The sequence below is a fragment of the Acipenser ruthenus genome, chromosome 13 (genome assembly GCF_902713425.1).
Source record: "Acipenser ruthenus chromosome 13, fAciRut3.2 maternal haplotype, whole genome shotgun sequence".
NCBI lineage: Eukaryota > Metazoa > Chordata > Actinopteri > Acipenseriformes > Acipenseridae > Acipenser > Acipenser ruthenus.
In genome coordinates this window covers 37,186,475-37,208,902 of record NC_081201.1, presented here as the reverse complement: position 1 = coordinate 37,208,902, position 22,428 = coordinate 37,186,475, and the positions used below count along the sequence as shown (strand labels likewise).

The 22,428-nt window shown below is 39.2% G+C and overlaps 1 protein-coding gene across 5 annotated transcripts; it reads left to right on the top strand.

Annotated features, from left to right (window-relative positions):
* Positions 1 to 471: 471 nt before the first annotated feature.
* Positions 472 to 20,523, top strand: LOC117417676 (polycomb group RING finger protein 6-like). Of its 5 annotated transcripts, none has more exons than XM_034926140.2 (11): positions 480 to 800; positions 1,862 to 1,961; positions 2,221 to 2,317; positions 2,543 to 2,598; positions 2,938 to 2,997; positions 3,309 to 3,423; positions 3,533 to 3,670; positions 5,471 to 5,498; positions 6,732 to 6,830; positions 14,273 to 14,359; positions 19,764 to 20,523. In XM_034926140.2, exons 1-11 carry the CDS (start codon positions 492 to 494, stop codon positions 19,818 to 19,820), a joined length of 1,146 nt encoding a protein of 381 aa, XP_034782031.2. In that variant the 5' UTR covers positions 480 to 491; the 3' UTR covers positions 19,821 to 20,523. The 5 variants fall into 5 exon arrangements, with proteins under 5 accessions (XP_058841251.1, XP_033885755.3, XP_034782031.2 ...); XM_034926139.2 differs by having other exon boundaries at positions 3,306 to 3,423; XM_034926141.2 differs by lacking the exon at positions 19,764 to 20,523 and adding an exon at positions 18,708 to 19,737 and having other exon boundaries at positions 3,306 to 3,423.
* Positions 20,524 to 22,428: the final 1,905 nt, after the last annotated feature.

Here is a 22,428-nt window from a genome sequence, read left to right as displayed (position 1 = left end):
TGTACATAAGGGGGATATGTTGGGTTTTACGATAGCAATGGCAGGCTTAACGGCAAAATGACTTCAGCGTTTTGTTAAAGTTTGGACGAACGTCCTAAATTTTACGGTGACTGAAATACAAAATAACTGTTCTAAAGCTAAACAACTTAAATTAAATGTGGCCCACAAATCCCAGATTAAAAATGCGTCGTGTTGTTCAGATGTAATGGGAAACTGCTGGTATTCACGTTTCTGTCGCTCAGACCGTTCGAAATATTCTTGTATTTTACATACATTTTGATACAGACGAAAGTAATAATCTTTGTTATTCAAAGTAAGATGTATTCATCGTTAAAGGTTGCTCTTTATTTCTTTGGAATCTTTTCCTGACAATCTTTTAAAAAAACTACATTTCCCATAACAACTTGCGAGATCCCACTAGGTAGTTCGGCACAAACGCGCGCTGGTTGGTTGCTTGAGTGTTTCTTTGTACGCGTAAATCTAGTGAAGTCATGGAGATCGAAAACAACTCAATAATATCGAGTGTTTTGGGCGAAGAGGACGAGGAAGGAGAAGAAGAATATGAAGACGAAGCAGAGGACGAAGAAATGGAGCACGAGTCTCGGGCTGGATATTATAACACAGCTGGGTTTGCATTTGAAAGAGCAGGTATTCTGTTTGGCGACCTCCGCAAAGAAGCAGAAGAGGGCGAGGGCGAGGGAGAGGGTGATGAAATTGAAAACGAGGCGTCCGAGACCGGTTCAGCCGCTGCTGCTGTTGATGGCTCGGTAAACGAGGAGGAATCCGATGATGAAGACGAGGTAATAAGAAAAGCAAAACAAACCGATGAATGTAAGGGTGCGTTCACGAGAGGCAGATTTTGCTAAGTCTGCGCAGATTCTGAAAATTCATTGGCTACTTTCTCCGATTCTGTGCAGAGTCTGTGTGGAATGATGAAAGTCTGCGTGTCGTGAACGCACCCTCTGAAAATCCACTGGCTACTTGCTCAGATTCTGTGCAGAATGACGAAAGTCTGCGTGTCGTGGGTTTAAACAACACGTCGAAGCGTGGTATACTGCTATTCTGAGCTGTCTTTGCAAAGTAACTAGGACCTCTGAACCAAAGGGGGCTTGTTAAGGTTCTTGTTAAAACCGGGACGATCCAGGGAAAACAGGGACAGGTGGCAATCCTAGGTGCTTAGTTATTGCCACGTGTCTGCGGATCGCGATGTAAACAAATGCGCGACTCACGACTCGGGCAAGCTTGTGTCTGTAGGTGTGTTGAACTGGGATTTTAAAAATCCGTGGTGTGTGTGTGTGTGTTTTTATAATAAATTTCTATTTACTGTATTTGTTTATGTATTTGCAATTGTGATAACATTAGATCTAATAATTATTATTCATATTTGTGTTCTTATGTGGCTAATAACAGCTCTGTTGTAGCATATTTTAAGAAGTTTTCTAGAATGCAAAAAACATGCTTTGGGGTAGCGCATATTCTAGGTCACTGGTTACCTATAATGCTGACACAACAAACAGCAATGTTCTAGGTTTATCCAGTGTTTCAAACGCAGGGTCAAATGCAAGGGCTGCTCACAAGATCTGAGAGGTGCCAACAAGAAACCTCATGCTGTTTGTGTTGAGGGATGGCACAGCACTCCTGTGTCAAAGCATTCTTTCAAAGGCCAGTTATGTAAAGTTATCTCGGACATGACACTTGGACACAGCACTGCTGTGCTTCACAAAACATACCCGAAGCGCAACAGTCAGGTAGACTGTTGAAAAATGTTAATAGCGATTGAAACCGTTTCCATATAATCTGAATGTTGGGAGTCTACCTGGTAGGATTGTGTCCTGAAGATATAATGTGTTTGTTTCTGCAGCGTACCATCCCTCTGTCTGAAATGTCTCCGTATATTCGATGTACAATCTGCACCGGCTACTTTATTGATGCTACGACCATCACCGAATGTTTACATACATGTAAGTGTCGAAATAAACATTTTGTAAACACTTCTATTTACAGCAGCACATATTTTTCAGTTGGTACCAGCAATTCGATTTCTACTGTATTACTATGAGAAGGTCAATGCTGGAGTGTAGTTAGAACAGATTCCATTGTAATGCATTCACTCAAATGATTCTTCATGCACCTGGTGCTTGCTGGGGTTATTAGTCGTAAGGCCTGGTGCTTGCTGGGGTTATGTGTTCTTCTTTTATGTTCTGATATTTGTATTTCCAGTTTGTAAAAGCTGCATTGTGAAGCACTTCTTCTATAGCAACAGATGCCCAAAATGCAATGTTGTCGTCCATCAGACTCAGCCTCTATACAACATCAGGTAATTCTTCTTCTTCTTCTTCTTCTTCTTGGGTGAGTCCGAGTACAGTCTTTGTCTTCTTATATTTAAACCTAAGGACACAGGTTCCAGGGATTGCAAATGTATTCTGTATCCTTGTATTATAGAGCAATGTACTGTATATCTGTGTTGAGTTAGAACAGCTGGGCTGGGTTTTTATTGGACTGTAATAATATATATATATTTTTTTCTTGTCATCATGTTCAGGTTGGATCGTCAGTTGCAAGATTTAGTGTATAAGCTGGTTCCACATCTGGAACAAAGTAAGGACTTTTGTGTGCAGACATATTGCTTGCTGTTATTAAGTGCACTGTTGCAACAATACTGTAGACTTCTCTTGTCTCGTAGTTTGGGTTGCATGCCAAGATGGGGGTGGACAGTCGCTGTAGATGATATATTCAACTGTATTAGTGTGTTCCCTAACCATAAAGAGCCAGTACTGTTGGTAGCGTTACAGAATCAGGAGCAACATTTGTTATTTACATGCTTTGCTTAGCACAAAAATATGGCGATATGACTTTATTTTAAGGAGAATGCTGTTTAGGGGTGATATATATATAAATACACACTGTACCTCATTGACCTTAGTATTCTTATTTTAGATGAAAAAAGGCAACTACATGACTTCTACAAAGAAAGAGGGCTTGAAGTTCCAAAACCAGGCAAGTAAAGTAGTTTAAAAATGGTTCTGTCTTCTGAGCTAATAATGCACTCTTATTCTGGGAAGGTGTTACACAACACATAACAGGCATTATGAGTTGTGGCATGACAGTTTAGGAGCAAATGTTTTCATTACTGGATACACTCTTCATCCAGAAGAGGGCGCAACGTCAAAGCAAAATGAACACATCCAACAACAGACAGGGCTATAGATCGATTTAAAGTTTTTCAATCCCACACTCATTGTTGCAAGTCTTAAGCTAGAGTGTTTTCCACATACATGTTAGCCGGCTTTGTCCTTTTGTTCCAGTAGCTCCTCAGCCCGCCGCAGCTGTGAAAGCCATTAAGCAGAAGAAGGGTCTACTTGCGCAGTCTGTGTTCACAATCCCCCCTGAACTGGACGTTTCCCTGGTCCTCGAGTTTGTTGGGTGAGCAGCTTTTGTGGATGTTAAAAACGAGAGCTTGTTTACAGCATTGGTTCAGAGCCCTGTTTTAACAAGCCATGTTTGGATCTGTAATTATGTTTGTCTACCCCAGAATTCATGGTGCTGTAACAGGACGGAAGCTGGGCACAAACTGGCAACCCTGCGCACCACAAGAGCCAAGCTCATCTGCATTTGTGGTTTTTAGAGCTTGTAACCTCCTCTCCACCTACATAAGCTATTTTAAGCAGAGGTAACCAGAGAAGGGGGATCTTGTGGTTAGGTTACAGGCTCCAGGGAATCTGCTCTGGATTCATTTCACTCATCGACTGCACCTGGAATTTCCATGTTAGTGCTGAGTTTTATGTAATTTGCACTGTAAAGAAATATAAACCTGTTTTGCGATTCCAGTTTTCCCCACTAGGTGGCACCTTGGTTTTATATTATTTGATTTATAGATTGCTAAGAAAATAATCTGACGGATTTGAGAATTCCATTGTTGATTCTGATGGTTGGTGTAATCTGCTGCTCCGTTTTTAGGGTCGGCGGTGCGGCAACTATAAGCTATGTTAATTTAAAAAAACAAAGCAAAAAAAGAAAGGTCAAGCTAATTTCTCGACCCACTGCCTGAACAACTGTCACATGGACGAGGGAGTGATTTAGAGAACAGCAAGAGATACCTTTTCTCTACTGCTTTTAAAGGGATTTATGAGTCCCAGTTTTGTAGGATATTGGATGAGATTCACCAGAACTCTTAAGTCCCACAGATAGCACTACTGGCCCCCAGAAAAGAACGGTGCCCCCCTCCACATCCACACCCACCCCTACACCCCCCTTTGTCCTTCAGAAATTGTTTTTTTAAATTGTTTTTCAAATAGATGTCAATTAGACTGCAGAAACAGGAGCTGTTTGTTTTGTCCCTGGAGATTTGGAAGCCTGATTTATGACAGTGCTTTGTGGTGCATTAATATTTAATGAAACGGTTACATTTTGCACTTTCTTAGTCACGAAAAGGGCTTCCTTCCGCATGCAGGAACAGAGAACACGTTTTCAGATGACTGATGACTGACTGTGGCTTGAAAGCCTATTGATTGGTTTCTCACTACAAAGCCCTTTCATCCTGCTCTCCTGCTCTGATGAATTCTCCCTGCAATGAAGGCCCACAGCAGTGTTGCATTTCCTTTTGCAAAATATTGATCAGAATCCCCCTAAAAACAAGTGAAAAATGTATAGCACTCCAGCTATTTAAATGCTGTCTTTCATAGAAAATCCAGTTTTAAATTGAGACCAGGTTGTACTGATAATGTAAACTGATTTTGTTCAATTATATTTATCCTGGACCAGCAACTAAAAAAAACCTAAACCTTGCATCTCAAGAATGGAAGATTCCAGTCTGAACAACAGAGAACACAGTTCACAACCTCCTTTATTATAAAGCAGTATAACCCAGTGCCTTTTATTCCAGTCCTACCTTACACAACAGGATTTATTGAACTAAAAGCATATGTTTTTCTTTGTCCCCCCCCCCCCCCCCTCCAGGTTTTTTTTGTGTGCTTAAAACCATATACTGAACTGTTCTATGTAGTCAAAGCCACTCCAGAAATGAGCCAGGTTATCTTTGTCAAGGAATAATGCCTACTGGTCTGCCAGTATTATCTGCGATGCTTTAAAGTCCTTTTGTCTTTCCATTTGTATTTAACGATGTCTCTTTTGGTGTCCTTGCAGAAAGCCTGTAGAAAGGCCGTTGATCTGAAATCAATAAGCTGGGTCTGTGACAGATTCCACTTAGATTGCTGTCTGATCACATAATAATAGGGAAATGTCATTAAAACGCTATATTAACAAACATATTGTGTTTCATATTGACCCTGGACAGTGTGTTTCATCAATGTCTGCATCCCTAGCTGTCTTGGAAGATTTCCTAGTAAATGTAATTAATCGATTAAATGCTTTTGTTCCATTGTGTGTTCCTAGAATAGGAAAACAATAATATGAATTTGAAGAAGAAATGTTAAATCACTTTACTAATATTTTCTGTAATTGTGTCTTTTAGTGCTGAAGAAGGTATTGCCACCTACAAGGTAAGAAATGTTTTGTATTATAAAAACGTACTTTCCTCAATGCTGGGGAATGTTCTATGAAAGGATTTCTGGTTTGAAGGAAGCCAGTTCTGCAGAAGTACATTTCCTCTTGAATAATCAGAGACTTAGGAAGTGTTGTAAATTGCTCTCTGAGACGTGTTCCTGGTATGAACCTGCAAACTAGGACTTGTATTGAATTCTGAATAATATGTTGGTGAAAGATGACAAACTGCAGCTATTGTATCAAGTCTTCCTATGTCAGAAGTTGCATCCGGTTATGTGCACTGCATTCTTATACTGTAAATACATAGTTTAAGTCCATACATGTATTCACATTAAAAGGAATAAGTAGTCCGACATAAACCGCTTTCCATTTCAGATCACTTTTTTGTTTTTCCCCAAAAACTTTCATAATAAAAAAAGAAAAAAAAAGTTACTAGAAAAAAACAAACCAAAAAAAAGATAGTGTCTAGACCTTCAAAATTATCACGAAAAAAAGTATGGAGAAAGCAGCTAGGGCTTTGTTACCTTCAGAGCTGCCCTTGTTAATTTGGGATGTTGGGAGAAGTAATGGGTGTGGGAAGAGGCAGAATTAGTAAAGCAGTGGAGCTGTCAGTTCTGTTTACTGCAGCAGTAACACGATGCTAAACAAGGAGCTGACTGCAGCTGAGACCAAAATTGATTGAAGCTTTGTGCTTTCTGTCTGTCAGCCATGAGTTTAATTTAGAATGGTCTGTGTTTGCATCCGTTTCTCTATTACTTTGCAGTACGGTGTCTGTATCTATAAATTACATTGGTGTCTGGCCTCCCCTTTTCCCTGTCTTTTAAAACATGTGGGTGGGGGGGGGGGGGTTAAGAACTTTCCTCAGCTACTAGAGTTCTTCTGAAAGGTCCAAGCTTTTAGAGGGCTAGGTGGTGCATTAGACTCAGTCACTTAGCTAATGCACTTCACCTCTGGAGGCAAAACAGGGACCTTCTTACAAATGGGGACTCATGTTAGTCAAAGCTTATGCTTATTATGCTCATTCTTTATAACTAGGCTATTTAAGTTTATACATCTTCATGGAGTTACATTTTTTACTTTAAGTAGGAAACTCAAGTGTGGACTGTCTTAATTTGGAGTTAAGGGCGCTGTATTTTTGTGCATGCATCTGTTTGAGAATTGGGACAATGGTATTGTGAAACACAAGGGATGAACTGAGTTACTTCCCTGTCCTTCCCCTTTGATTTCAGCCCTTAGAGAGGAAGTATGTGCGAGTCTCTGGAGAAGCAACGATCCGGCATGTGGAAATGTTCATCAGAAGGAAAATGGAGCTGACTCCAGGCTGTCAGGTATGCACTAGCATAGCTACACTGTGGCAGGTGAGACCGGGGGGTGACTTCATCCTAAAATTCTAGGTGATTGCAAAACTTTTGGCCATAGCTGTACTTAAAACTGAATCGGATTAAACAAGACATTACGCTTAGCACTGTCAAAAAGTAGAACGTTTCTAGAGGTATTGTGCTTTTAGTCTTTAAAGGATTTACTTAGCATGGGCTCTACTTAGGTGAATCACCCACATTTATTAAATTGTCATAAATGGTTTGCAAAGCAATGTCCAGCAATAGTGCAGCTTTGACCTTTGTGATTAACATAATATTCATATTCATGTTTATCTACTTCTGACAGAGAATACATAAACCATGGTTTCATCTATTGTGTTTTCCTGCCAAGTGGACCAAGCTGTTTGTTTTTCTGAAGTTTTGTCTTTCTTTGTCTGTTTTTTGGGGGGAGTTTAAGGAACAATTTAGATTAACTAAGAAAGTGACAGGGAGAGCTCCCGAGTGGCGCATCCAGTAAAGGCACACCGCTCGGAGTGCAGGATGCGCCCTATAGCTTGGAGATCGCCAGTTCGAATCCAGGTTGTGGAGTTCCTAGACTTGGAGGGGGCAACGCACAATTGGCCAAGCGCTGCCTAGGCGGGGGGTGGTTTAAGTCGGCTGGGGAATCCTTGGCTCACTGCGCACCAGCGACCCCTGTGGCTGGCCGGGAGCCTGCAGGCCTGTCTGTGATTTCAGAGTTGCGTGGTCCTCCTACACTGTAGTTCTGTAATGACTCCATGGCGGGCTTGTATTGCCAAAAAAAGCAGATGGCTGACGGAACACGTTTTGGAGGCCGCAAGTGCTCATCTTCGTCTCTCCTGAGTTAGTGCGGGGGTTGCAGTGGTGAGCCGGGTTGAATAATTGGGCATTCCAAATTCGGGGGTAAAATAATTGTCGATTCCTAATTTATAAACAAAAAAAAAAAGAAGAAAGTGACAGGGAGAATTCTTGTGAATAAGGACGACATAAAAAAATTCACACTGGAGGTGAATATGCTGCTGCACGCTTGTGTGCTGTCCGAGCCAATTTATCACTCTCAGACAACAGGCAGTGTTTGTCTTGCAGTGTTAGGGTTTAATAAAACGCAGTGAAAACTCATTATGGGCAGGTAAACCAGTGACGCAGAGTCTGCATTGTTCATGAAACATTAGGCAGTGTTGACTCCAGGGAGAGGAATTGGGAGGGAGCTGCAGAAGTGCTTCATGAAGACAGCTTGCTCATTTAAGATCTTAAGAAAGCAAAAAAAGGACATATCTGGTCTCTTCCATCAACAAACACTACAGCATTTTCTTTTTATTTGTGTTATTTATCAGATAATATAATAAGAAAATGTACATAAAATCAATAAACATAAATTAACATCTATTACAAAATCAATACCACTGATACCTGTTAAGATCCCAAACTGGAGTGTGAAGTTGAAGATGCAGTAAATTGTCAGTAAATTAAGCTCAAGTTGGTTTTGAAGTCTAATGTAGAATTTCCTGTTTTTAATTACATTTTAACCTCCAGTTCAGTTCAGGCAACAGTACAAAATATATAACAATTACTAGCGCTAATATTATTTTATTGATTGATTGATTTAGACACATGTTTTGCTACTGTCTGCTACATTGGCAGATGTGAAATGCACAGTGGAGGAAGATGAGTTTTGAAGTTTTGTAATTTTTTCTTTGGATCCCCTACTGCCTTGTAACAACACCATCTGGTTAAGCCACCAAGGCTGCAGCAGCCGCAGGATCCACCCAGCCTGAGTTTATCAATACCTGCTCCCTGGTGAGCAGCGAGAGCTGAGTCATAATGCAGCTCTCAGCAGGGAGATCGCAGTCACATAATATGATGTATACATGTGTAATAAGAACTGCAGTATTTTGCTTGTATTCTAGGTCAGACAACAAGAGAAATTTGCTAAGAGTTTGGAGCAAGAACTAATCGGTAGCCCCAATGTGAACTAGGAAAAAGAGGAGATGTACATTTACAACCTGGTTTTGGTCATCTGCAGCCAGTCTGTAGACTTTATGAACATACTAGCTTATCAAATCACGCAGGGGCCGACAGTAGTGTCACAGTACAGCGTGCATCACCACAAATGCTGTTAGCCTGCTCGCTTACTTATTTATTTTAAACAGATTTTTGTATTGTTGGCTGCAAATAAATCCTTCATATTTCTGAAACTTCCCGCTAGATTTGCAGCAGTGAATAGAGATCATGTGTAACACCAAGCAGTGTCCAAAACAAAGTTTTATTTTTGAAGGACTCGAGTTGTCTTAACATTTCTAGTTGATACACCACCATGTACAACATCGTTCCTGAGCTATGATAAATCCCAGCCTGACTGTTTTTTTTTTCTTCAAGAGCCATAGGCATTCAGCAGGCTGAAACCTAAGTAAAAGTGTATATGAAGTAGCCCGATCGTGGCATACAAATTCAAACATCAAAACAGGTTCTTGCAGTTAAAAAGCTTGGTCCGATTAGGAATTGAAAATATATATGCTGTGTACTATATAATGTTTATTAAATTGGGCTTACATTACAATACATTAACCTGACGGACTCAAACACAAGTGCTACCACTTTGGCTACTTCTGAGGATTTAGTTAATTCTCTTTATCCCAAGGCTTGTGCGAATCAGCAGTGAATGCTCAGTGGAGTGTGGTAATGGTCTCTTGATGAGACTGGGAACATGGCCCTGCATTATTCATTAAAACTGAGCTGTAATTGCAGTCGAGACTCCAGAGACAGTGAACTCCTTATCAGGACACGTCTCCTCTTCTCTGCAAACAACCCGAGGGCTACGGACAGGCAGAGAATTGGACAAAGGGTTATCTTTGATTGCTCCCTGTCTCTTTTGTCAAAATGATATATGTTTTTTGTCAGTTCTTTATATGACACAGTACGGCAGCCTTAAACGACTTTCTGTTCTCAGAATTTTCATAAAATAAGCAGATGAGTGTCTAATGCAATTCATCATGGTTTCTGTTTTCTTCTGGATGCATTTCTTATTTGCTATAAAGTCAGGGGTGTGGTCACGGCCCTGGTGAGACATTCCACTCTGTGTCTCCTCAGTAAAGTTGAATTATTAACCACTTATAGACCTGGGTGGAGGTTTAACTGGATCATTTAGACAAAGGGTTTGAATAAAGAGCTGGACTTGAAGGGCTGCATATTTACTTTTCCGTTCCTGGCAAAAACATTCAGGAAACCAGATATCCCAGGAACGAGTTTTGTTTCAAGTCTGACTTCAATTCTGTTGAAGTAAGGTCAATCCAAACAGGTCAGAGTACTGTTTATCTTCTGCCTTATACTGTGCATTATAGATAATAAAAGGACACAGGGACACACTGCTCAATTTTGGTCAATCTGTTTTACTCTGCCTAAGAAACGACTTGGCTGCTAATGGTTTCATGCTTAATAAATTGCAAAGTAATGGATAGCAGCACAGCTGATACAGATTCCTCTTGCTGTCATGGGCTACAGTATGTCTTGGCAGCTCAAAGTATAAATGTTTAATTAAAAATGAAATGAAATGCTGAGGCGTATGGGGTTGTATAATGACATCCCGCATCATATTCATTTGAGTTTGGTTCGAGCCACTTATTGTGAATGACAGCTATATATTCTGCTCTGAATTCTAGTGGTGCCGTTTCTGTGCAACATCTGCATATTGTGGCACTGCTGCTGACATATCTGCCAATCAGTGTGCAATGGCCACGCCTCACAATTTGGAAACCCGGCTATGCAGATGGAGTTTCGGGGGTGTTTCCTCTTCTGTGAAGGTGGGGTGGCTTGCATTACGAGTTCATTCTTATTATCTGTGCAGTGGATAGTACCCTGATGAAGGCACACGTTTTGGTGCATTTTACATTTCACTTTTGTGACAAATGTTAGATTAATTATATCTGGGGCTCAATCAATCATTTTTGTTTTGAAGAAAAAAAAAAAAAAAAATACTGTTTACTGTTAGATAAGTTTGATATTCCCTGTGGGTTCCTGCCCATAATTGATATGGATGTAGTAATTTCAATTCCTATTTTTTTTTGTTTTTAATTTGTATTCAGTACTTGCAGAAAATCCCTTCATTTATTCACATTTCAAACTTTTCCAGAAGTGATGCTATGACTGCCCTTGTGGTATATTGTCACTGCAGTAGTATAACTGCTCCCAGTAAACACACTATTTAATACCACCTTTGTTAGCCTGGAGCAGAGTACAAGCTGCCCTTCACTTTAACCTGCTGTGATTAGGCCTGCATCCCTAAAAAAAAAATCCCTTTCCTTTGTGCTGCCAAAGTGCTGCAACTCAGCTTATTATTGAGCTCCGATTCTGCTACTCAGATGACATTTTAAAAGCAGTCGGACTCTCATGTATATGGCACTCTAATTAAAGCCTTGCCTAGGAGATTACAATATTATTGTGGTGCTTTGAGGTAAAGCTCATTGTTTCGGGGGCGTTTTTACAGTTCTGTATAAAATCAAATGAAATTGCAAGTCTCCTGGGCAATGGTAACAGTTCTTTCCATTTTGCTTTTCAGTTTGCTGGTTAGTCAGTATATTGACAATACAGTGTAAACTGTACATGTGTGAGTACATGTACACGCAGCCAAATACATATGCACAGACCGGTAATTAAATATATCTCTCAGTTCTGTAAGAGATGCAGATACAGAAACACAGCAGAGAGATTGCAGGAGTTTAGAAGGGCACTGTCCCATCTGATTATCTGAAAAGCAATTTGCTTTGTGTAAAGCGTAAGGATCTGTCGTCATTCAGAAGTGTTAATGTATAATTCCCACATTTGTATGTATAAATGTAAAGAAAGCCATTTGCACTTGCATGTGAGAGCATGCCTTCCTTTCGAGGGTAAAAACGGCATAAAACCAGCCAGAATCTTCCCAATGGGAACATGAAAATAATAGCTACCAGAGCAGCTAATTCAGTCTGAATTTAACATTGGCAAGCAGTATTGTCCTTTGTATTTCATCCCCTTTTTACCATATGGGTGTTGTTTTTAGGTATCTGTTATACAGTTTGGTACACTGCAAAAGCAGGAACTGCAGGTTAAGCTAAGATGCAGATTCTTCTGCTTCTCCCCAGTTTTTACAGGTGGGGTGGGACTTCTGTACAGGGAGATGAAGTGATTACCTTTAACACATAATCCCCACTGCTTCCCAGAGATGACTCCCAGGTGATCTTTGTCATCCTGCAGCAGTGTTTGACTGAGTGGGACCAATCCTTTTACACAGCTTTACGGGTTGCAATACTTAAAATACCCCCTCACATTCTAACTTCTTATTACACAAGACAGCTTGTTTATTGCACTTAAAGAATGAGAAACAGCAGACCAGCAAGGTTATAGTTTGATTTACGTGCATTGAGGTGACCTTCAGTCACTTCCAAGGCTGGGTCAAAGTGTCCCCCTCTCAACGTGTCATTGAAAGAGTGTCAGACAGCACTGGCAGAAAGGGCTGTGAGATTATTACTAATCCGAACATGCACATGTTTTCCCAAGGCTTGTAATATTTCAACATTTAACACTTTGGTCTGCACCACTTTTGCTTTAGCTGCTTTTTGCAAAATATTTCTGTGCCAGAAGAGTATTTTAAAATATCTGCATACAGTAAAATACTGCAACCATTCAGTGCAAAAAATGGCAGGTGATGTCTTTCTGCATCTTTGACTCGTCTTTCAGTTATAGTTGACGTTTTTGCTTTAGCTACATCATCTATATAACTCCTGCTGGCTACATCTGAAAATCAGAAAGGCACTGTTTCCCATAATTCCAATTGAAAGTCAGTGTGACCTCCATATACAACTGCTGACTGCACAAACTGTAAAACTAGTTACTTGCAAGAAACATGCCTGTGCAAATAATCCGAGTGGTAGAAAAGGGCCGGAGGCAGCACACTTCTTTTGAAGTAGGTTTTAAGTTTGATCTCAATTCCTAACAAAGGTCAAACAAATTAATCCTTTTAATGCTGTTGTTTTCAATTTTGCAATGGTTTGCACCAAGCGAGAAGTAATGAATGGATATTTGAATATCAAATTAAACACATCAATGGCATAAGGTAATTTGTATCTAGTTATTAAACTTTAGGCAGACATACAGTAATCTGGAGCAGACCACATTGCAAGCCAAGTAGCCAAGATAAATGTGCTCCCATTTATCACTCGTACCATTTTAGAATTTATTGTTCCATTCGTTTATCACATGTCAATGTGGCCAGCCAGCTTAAATCTGTCTCTACTGGCTGTCTCTACTCGCATGTCGATCTTTGGACAAATTAGCCACAAAAAATAAACAGTATTCCTACAGATGCTTCAGTGACTTCTGAGAATTTGCAGTCGTAGGTTGGTTTGTAAAATGAATTCCGGACATGCTGTAAAATGTTGGTACCTGTGTAAAGGGTTAAAGCTGGGATGGAGGTTTTTCTTATGCGAGACCGTGTTTCTTGTGAAGTTGTCCCTGTTATGTAAATGGAGTATTCCATTGCGGTACTATGTGTTCAGAATTCAGACTCGTACTGTCTGAAATATCCCTACACTGGGATTCAGTGTGTGTACTTACTTGCAGACGAGCCGATCGTTAATTTTTACTGGCAAAGAGTGATGGATTTCCCCTGGAGAACATTGCCTGATTTGCTGACTGTGGAAACACTGAATCTAATTGACTTTTTAATTAATTGCCAAACTCCTTGCATTGATGCACTTGAATTATGGAGGTTGAATTATAGAACTGTCGTTAGCATCGTTCATACGGTTGCTAAATATTTGATCAGGAAAGTATTACTGTTTCACCTTGCTGCATTTCTTTTGCTGATCCTGCAGACTCATGGGTTCCTGTGTTATTACATGCATTTGAAACCTCCAGCAAAAATACGGCAGTGATTTCTTTCTTTGTCTTTATACCTGTAATAAGTGTTACATCACTTTATTTCAGGTATAAAGACAAATGCCCAATGCAGTATCATGACATAATTGACGGAAGACTGTGTAATAGATAACTGAGCAGCAGCAAGGCTTAAAAGATACAAATATAATAAACAAAAAGCAATTGTCAAGATATTTTAAATTAAATGCTGTCTAGGCTATCAGTAAGCAAGAAAGAAAGGTGGGAATTGCTGCGCACTGATCATTCTAAATTGACCTGTGACATAACATTAAACCTTTCTATGATCATGAACCTCAATGTATTGCAATGTGTCTAGATATATACAGTATAATAATCCATATCCTTCCTGGCCATCCATCCCAAACATAGTGTTTTAGCTCATGACAAGTTTCTATCATGAAAACCTGGAAATGTGATCATGCCTTTTCCTGGAATAGCAGTGGAAGCTGTCAAAAATAAAAAAATAAATGGAAAATAATCTTTGAATGCTTCTGTAACTGTCATGCTTCTTTATTATTTGTCAGGTGGATCTTGTCTGTGGTGACCATCTTCTTGAGAGGTACCAGTCATTGAGAGAAGTTCAAAGTACCATTGGAGAGAGTGCTATCCAGGTTAGTATTGGGTGTGCATACAGTATTGAAAGTAATTCACAAGATCCTGTGGGTGTTGGAAATATAGCCAGATTTTTTAACAGTGGGCTTAACAATGTTATCCTCAGTCCTACTACAATGTACAGGAACAGAAGTTGATAATAGTACATTGAGTGAGACTAATACATTCTAAAACATTACTTGCACTTAAATGCAGATTTACAGTTCCTCAAAGATCATTGTACATATTGTTAATGGTGACATGATTTCTCAAGATCATTTTACACATTGTTAACGGTGACATGTATTTCTAAACTATTGTGCTGCACACCAGATAACATATGTGTAAGTGGAATGACCTTGAAGCAGATGGTGTGACCCCACTGGTGCATTGTCAGCTCTTGCTGATTGGTAACTTGCCATAGTATTTGTCAGCTTCACCATTACAAATACACAACCTGAATGTAATAGCTTTCCTTCTGACATTGACTCCAGTACATTATGTGAGGGCATTGTTTTATTGATTCGTAAGCTATAAACAATGGGTGGGAGCTTGACATTACTCTATATTGTAAAGCTATCAAATGCTAATCATAACTATTGCAGCACTTTGGAGAATGTTTGTATATTTATTTATTTATTTTTAAATCTTGTGTAGAATTGTCATTAGCTTTTTGATGCCAGTGTAGGTAGCTTGTTCATATTTGGTCCACTGTGTCATATGCTAAAATGCTGCTTCAGGAAAATCCGAAATAATTGAGAGTAGACTATCACTGACAATAGAGCCCCCAATAAGTGTTGGCTTAGTTCAGATCTGATTTGTTGTACCAAAACGCAACGAAAAAACTCTCTCTTAATCCAACCACAGCAATATTGCACCCCATAACACAGATATACAGCATGAGGTTATACTATCAATTAAAGGTTAATTTCTCCATGGGCAGATGAAACACACGTGATGGCTGATACTCTCTGTGTTGTCTTGCTCAAGGCCCTGTTTGTTCAGTGATGTTTCAGAATTTGGGGTTGAGTTTTTTTATTTATTTTTTCCTGATGGCCGGGTAGCAGCTGCTTTTGCGTGAAACAGCAATCTGAGAAAATTGGCATTACCCGGGCAACAGTCTCATGGGTTTACTTTCTTTGCATGCTTGAGAGAGCAGCTTGAAGAAGCATTAGGATCAGCTAACAGCCTTGGTAGGGAAAGCAGATGTCAAGTAAACCTGACCAATCATGGGTATCCAGAACAACACAGTGCTTTTACCACTTGCATATATCTACTGGTACTTGCATACTAGGAAGTTAATAATACTACAGTAAATAGTTTAGTTATTTATTACACAACCCCTTTTAAGGGTTAGGGTACTTTTAGGAGACCTTGCAGGCCTAATTTGATCAATACATTATGTCTGAAATGAAGTGGTGTTGAGATTAGTGGACTTTTATAACAGGTAAAGTGTACAGTGGTGAAGGTAGGAGAGCGAGAGCGAGAAACCGCCCTTTTTGTATTCCTTTCAGAAGTTTTAATTTTGACATCTGATTTAACAGTATTTGAGACTGTACAGTAAATGTTCCCTTGCACAGTGTTTACCAAAAAAGTTTGGATGGATGTACCATTCATATGAGGACAGCAGAAATATTAAAAAAAAAAAAAAAAAGCCTGTCATTACAATGTTCAAGCTGGGCTCAGACATGTGCAAAGGCTCTTGGGGAGATAGAGGTAATTCTTTAAAAGCTTCCAATGTTTTGTCCTCAATTTCAGCAGAGCCCTATAACACTGTTAACCCCCCCCCCCCCCTTTCTCTGCAGGGGGTTATAGCACATAGAAATGGATCTACTGGCAGTAATGCGATAGATACATGATGGATGGAGTTTTAATGCTTAATTCATGTCATCACCATTGCAAGAAAAAGCAGTACAAGGAAATTAAATAGTAGACTCACTGGTACCCAGAGAACAGTTGTGTGTATGAAACAGATCTCTGTAGATATGCAATCGTTTTTTTTTTTACTAAACAAAAAATAAGTAAAAGTATTTGAATAAAGGTAAAGTCTATGTCCTCTTTTTCTGTGAGCTCAATGAGATAGCAGATTGCAGCTTTTGTATGATCTGCAGACTCTTGGAACTAGGAAGGATTGACAGTTTTATAGCAGGTGGATTTATTTTACAATTAAACCCATCGCACGTTCATACAGTGTAATCTCACTGCAAGCTTATTATATGAAAAAGAAAACAGATGAGTTATTTGTGACTAGTGATGCTTGACAAGTTCTATTATGGAATGGTGCAGATTTATGTCTTCTGTCATTGGGACCTTACTTTTTCCAGTGATGCCTTTCCATTGTGCTGTATTTATAAAATCAGTGGGCGGGGGGAGATGTTGTCACTTGTGCTTTAATGTTCGCTTTCATATTCTTTTAAATGTCTGTTTCATGACTCCTGGTTCTCGTGAGGCATTGGATAACTTTTCCTTCTCATATTTGTTTTCTTTGACTACAATGCTACCAACACCTGACTCTCGCCAGTTTAGTGTCAGTAAACATAATTGCCTTGGTTGGTTTTAAATAAATTACTGCAACACGTCCTCCTACTATGAAGATGAAGAATGGACAGACAGACGGACGGACGGACAGTCTTCATATCCCCCATCATATCATGTGCTAAAGAAGGTCCTTATGCATACAGTCTGATGCTTCCACCATACCTTCGGACGGGAGTATTCGGCCTCAGTGTGGCAGTATAATCTATTGCTCTGGTGCTGGTAGAGTTTAAGGATAGATGAATGAGTTGGGTTTTCTTCAGTCATGAGACGTGTCATGAGTTTGCAAATTTGAAAAACTCATCATCAAAATCTTCCAATATTCTGTGCAGCTCTTCTACCCTAATGATCCAAATATAAATGAGATTCATTATAAAAAAAGTGTTTTATTACTGAAGCCATATTTGGTTAGTATTACAAATGAATGGGTGTCTCTTCTTTCTTGTGTTATTGAAATTGGGATTGTCAAGAGCTTTAGTAATTTAGTCCTTTTTTTGCACAAACATACTTATGAAATAGACATATTCTTTTTAAGAGAGCAAGCAGTTTAATCTCTGTGTACATGAGAGATTAATTAGGATAAAGCTAAACAAAACCAACTCTCCTTCCTTAAGGATTTATCTCAAGGGAAATTGTTGTACATCTCAGGAATAAAAAAAAATAAAAACATGTTCAAATACAGTAAAATGAGGAGGGTGTAAAACCCACAGAGACAAGGAGTTAACAGAAGAGTGCTGTAAATGTTCACGTCCCAAACTCCAGATTAAACCTTCAGTTTATAATTATCCTCTGCATCCCCAGCTACTGGAAAATAGAGGAGGCAGTCAAACACTGTTCATCGAAGTGTAATAAAATGCGCCCTGCACCTCAACTCCAGGCTCATGGGAACTATTGTGAGGGAGATATGAAACCAAACCTTCATTCAGGTTCTTTACCCTGAGACAACTTGCTTTGATCATCCTGGTGCTCTCTTATATACAGCAGCTTGTGTTTTGTTTTGTACTGATCTAGACTGTCTCACAGTGTGTATTGTCTCCTGTTGATGTGCTAATAGAAACTGTCTGGCCAAAGTTCCCAGAGGATCCACGCAGCCCTCCTGTTGTGCTTCTGATTAGTTTGTTAACCTCTGTGTGAGGACAGTGTTTTTTCAGTCATCATCTTCACTCGGTTACTCAGGCGTTTCATTCGGTCTTCTGTTGGGCAGGCAGGGGAGAGGAGAAATCCATAGGCATAGAAAAAAAAATCTGGTTCTCCTGTGTAAGACAGAGCAAGCAAAACCAAAAAACCAAAAAAAATTAAATACTCTCTTTCTTCGGTGTTTCAAATTAAACCAGGGCTGCCGCGGGGTCACTTATGTAACTCATTTCAGTGCAGCCTGAATGATGTGAATGTAAGGCTGGGAGCGTACAATACATTTATTTCTTTTGACTGAAGTAAAAATCCTGCAACAAAGCAGTATCTGCGTTAACTCACTTTGATGAATTGGTCTGATCTAATTATATCCTTATCTGGCACAAATAAAAACATCCTTTTATTGTGCTACAGGGAAGTAGACTTGAGAACATCTCTCTAGTTAGCTGAATGCAGGAACCCATTTAAAACACTTCTACAGAAACCGTTCTAGCCATACCACCCCTTTAGAATCCACCCCAAGACAATATTCTCAGGTTTGTTTGTCCTAGGGGTGTGCGGGTAATTCAGATTTGAAGCTCCTTTCTGAAGTTAAGTTTGGCTGCCAGTCACCCAGAGAGCTATGCGAAATTCCCTTTGAGATGATATTAAAAGAAACAACGGTGAGCAATATAATTCTAATGGAGCCCTGTGTGCCCTCAGGTTTACTCCTGGGGCAGGGACTGGTTTCAGGAGTAGAGGAGGCCTGCAGTGCAGAAATGAGAGCAGATCATGGAAACGAACCCTGAGACACCAAAAGATAGACAGGCAGAGTATTGATTTTTATTTGTTTATCATAACCCCAGCCCCTTAACATTTCCACCTGCCCTGCTTCTGCTCAGTTTTACAGATGCTATGGTGCTCATTTTAAAATAATAATAATAATAATAATAATAATAATAATAATAATAATTACAATGTTAAGTCAGTGGCATACCTAAGATTACCCAGCATATTGGTTTGTTGCTAGTATGCAAACCCAGAACTACTGTCTCGTATCAGTTACTCCAAGCAGTAGAGCACACTGCTATTAGACTGCAATCTTTCAGTGCTTTGCACTAACTGTTGGGCTGCTGTGCCTCTTCCAAATAAACTCTGCTAGCACTGAGCAAATGCTTAGCAAAACGGGTATACTCGACTGGTGAAGGCAATTTAAAACAGTTTGCAGGAAGCCTAAGGAAGACTGGTCAAGCTTTTCAGGGCACTGATGTATTTGACAGGCTGTTTCCCCAAAGCCGAGTATAATGAGGACAGGGTCCGTCAGCTTGCGGAACTGTTCCAGAATCAGCCTATCAAAGATAAGAAATGATCCTCTCCTAAGCACAGTCCTGTCTGGTCTATTGGAGACGGTTACTGAGAGATAAGCAATCTGACGTTTCAGGGAGCATAGCCCTCCTTGGAGAAGTAAGGCAGCAAAGCATGTTCTGTATTTCAGGCAGGGGGAATGGCCTCAGAAACGTTTAGTTTTTGTTTGTCAAGGTTAAGTGTACAAAACCCCCTTTGGTTTACTGCAGTATGTAGCATGATGGTTTTCAGTATGTTCAGATTTTTTAAGTGTGGTGTTTTTTTTGTTTGTTTTTTGAGGTTCCACTATATAAGCTATTGCATGTCTTTATTGTACTTGTCATTATTACCTGAAGCTGAATAACATTGGTGTGATTCTCAGGTCTCCTGCACCTCGTTGTAAACTGCTCTGTTTTTTATTTCTGCTTTTTTCAGGATGGTCTTCTTCTTCTCCACTTTGGGCTTGTTCTGCCTCCTGGATATAAAGTGTAAATTGGACTGTCTGCGACTGGATCGTCTAGCACGTTGCATCTGTATCAAGCGCACAGTATCAGATGATGGGAACACCATTTTATGGATCAATGGAAAGACTTGACGACCAATGCAAGCACAAAAACGTTTCGTATAAGAAAACTGAAAAAAAGATGAGTGAATTCAACTACTCAACCCCTTCGGTTTCATTCTGGTTTGGGGATTTTCTGGTCTGATAAACCTTGATATGCAACATCACTAGGTTTAATAAACTTGCTCCAGTATCAAGATTATTTCACTTGTGTGAAAACTACCAAAACTAGTAAGAAGAAAGTCAGATGTACTGAGAAGCCCACAAAATACAGCCAGGTTCTAGTTTTAAAACAACTGACCTGATCAACAAGCAAACTGATCTCAGTGAGGTGTCCGCCCTCCATTCTGTGGCTCTGTATCCCAGCCAGGTTAGGATGTGAAGTGCATGAATTTCTGAATCGAGGTTCAGGTGTTCATTAGCACTGTATGCCGAGACACAAACCAGCTTCTGCAAAAACCAATTAACAGCCTGATCGCAACAGTGATGGCTTATGTACGATTAAAAATGTTTAATCATAAACTGCACTTGTTGTGATCAGGTTCTTGATTAAAAATCCTTGAGTTACGAAATTGTGGATTGCACTGGAGGTTCTTTTGGTTACTTTTTAATAAATCTTTTTAAAGAACATCACTCTGAGTTATCTTCTTTGAATACTGCTGTAAGACATTAAGCTTTTGCAATGTTAACATGCACCGCATTTAAAGACATTGTCTATTCAAGCAAAATTTAGAAATAGCTACAAGTAACTTCAGAACAAAGCTGCTGTGTGCCAGAATACAGTTCAATTTTACATTAAAATAATTCCTCCTGTTGAGATCATAAGTTTAGAGGAAACACAGATAGATCTGTTAGGGTAACAACTTTCCTAAATATGTGCAGCAATTCTAACTCCTTAAAGTACACAAGGAATTGAGCGATTGTTCAAACGGTTCCTAAAATGCATTTGAGAGTGACTCAAGTACGCAGAAACTTAAAAATTGGGATGAACAGGTCCAACATGTCAGTGCATTTTAAACCCTGTTTTGTGCACCTCATTGCAAAAATAAGAAAGCTATCATACTTTTATTTGCGGGACACATATGCCGCTTGTACCTTTAAAGGTTAAAAGCACTTTCAAACCTTTCCTGTTAAACTTAGTACATTGTCCCTAATGATATACTGCTTGTACTTCTCAGCCAGTCGGTCAATGGAAATAGCAAAGAAAGATCCAAATCCATTGCTTAATTTATATTTTGTGTCTGTTTATGGTAATAGTTCCAGCAATGAAAGAAGGCATATTTAGTAGGAGTTGCAATAATGACCAGCCTATTGTACGAGCATCTACCATTAAATTCTAGATTGACATTTTTCAGAAGTACATTACAAATCAATTACTTTGTGACAGATTATCATCCCACACTCATGCACTCAGTGACAAGTTCATTTGTGTTTGGCTACAAATGATTTGTTAGGATTTTTTTGTCCTTGGATAAAATTGATGGGACATTTAATAAAGTTATTGAAATCAGGTGGAAAATTGACTGCCTTTTAGTTTCTATGATGCCAGGTCATTCATTTGAAAGCAACAATTTCATTGAAAGGTTTCAAGGAGGTAAGGTGTCACAATTCAATTGTGCAAAATAACAAAAGCCCCTCTTTGTTTCTACAAATTGTGACACATCCATTATAGCAGATTTCATGTGCGATTAAAAAACACTTTGTTCACATGGGTTTATAAATGGGAGTCATTTGTCGAAATGCTTTTTTTTTTTTTTTTTTTTTTTTTTTTTACCTACATTTAATTTATTTATTCATTTATTTTTAATCACAAAAATCCCAGTGTAAATACTGCCTTCTGTTTATTTTAATCTTATGTCCAATGTCTATGCAGATTTGTCTGTTCTTGGGATGTGTGTATAGATCAACACTGGTATTGCAATGAATCTGCAGTGTTAAAGAGGCGAGTTATAGATTCGTTTCAAAGTATAAAATAAAAAATGAACTTTACGCTAGCTCCTTGTTTTTTCAAGACTGGATAAAAAGAGAAAGAAGATGTGATTCCATAAATGAGGAGCATGCACAACATCTCTATAGACTATTCTCTGCTGATTTTCTTGCGGTGGTAACAGACTTCATCTTTGCAGCAAACTACAAAATCAGTGTCATCTTTCTTATTTTACAACTTCATTGCTGAGCAAGCTGCTGTAAACAGATTTTAATTTGCCCTTCATCTGACAGTTTTATCTGTGAATTCTACAATAAACAGCAATACGATTTATAACCTTTCATTACTAAACCAGAAAGCAGCATTGATCTGGACTCCTGATGGTGTCATAGTGTTTTACGATCCTTTGCAAACCTGTGCATGGAGATTAGATTGCATTTGATTTAAGAAAGCTAGACAAATTGGCTATGGCAAGTAAGTCAGGGATGGAAAACGTATCCAGGGTTGAAAGCAATGTATGAAAACTATTTGACCTGCTGTAATCAAAATAAATGAAGCACTGAGTGCGAATTGCCCGCTTGTCATTACTGGTTGTTTAGCATAATGCATCT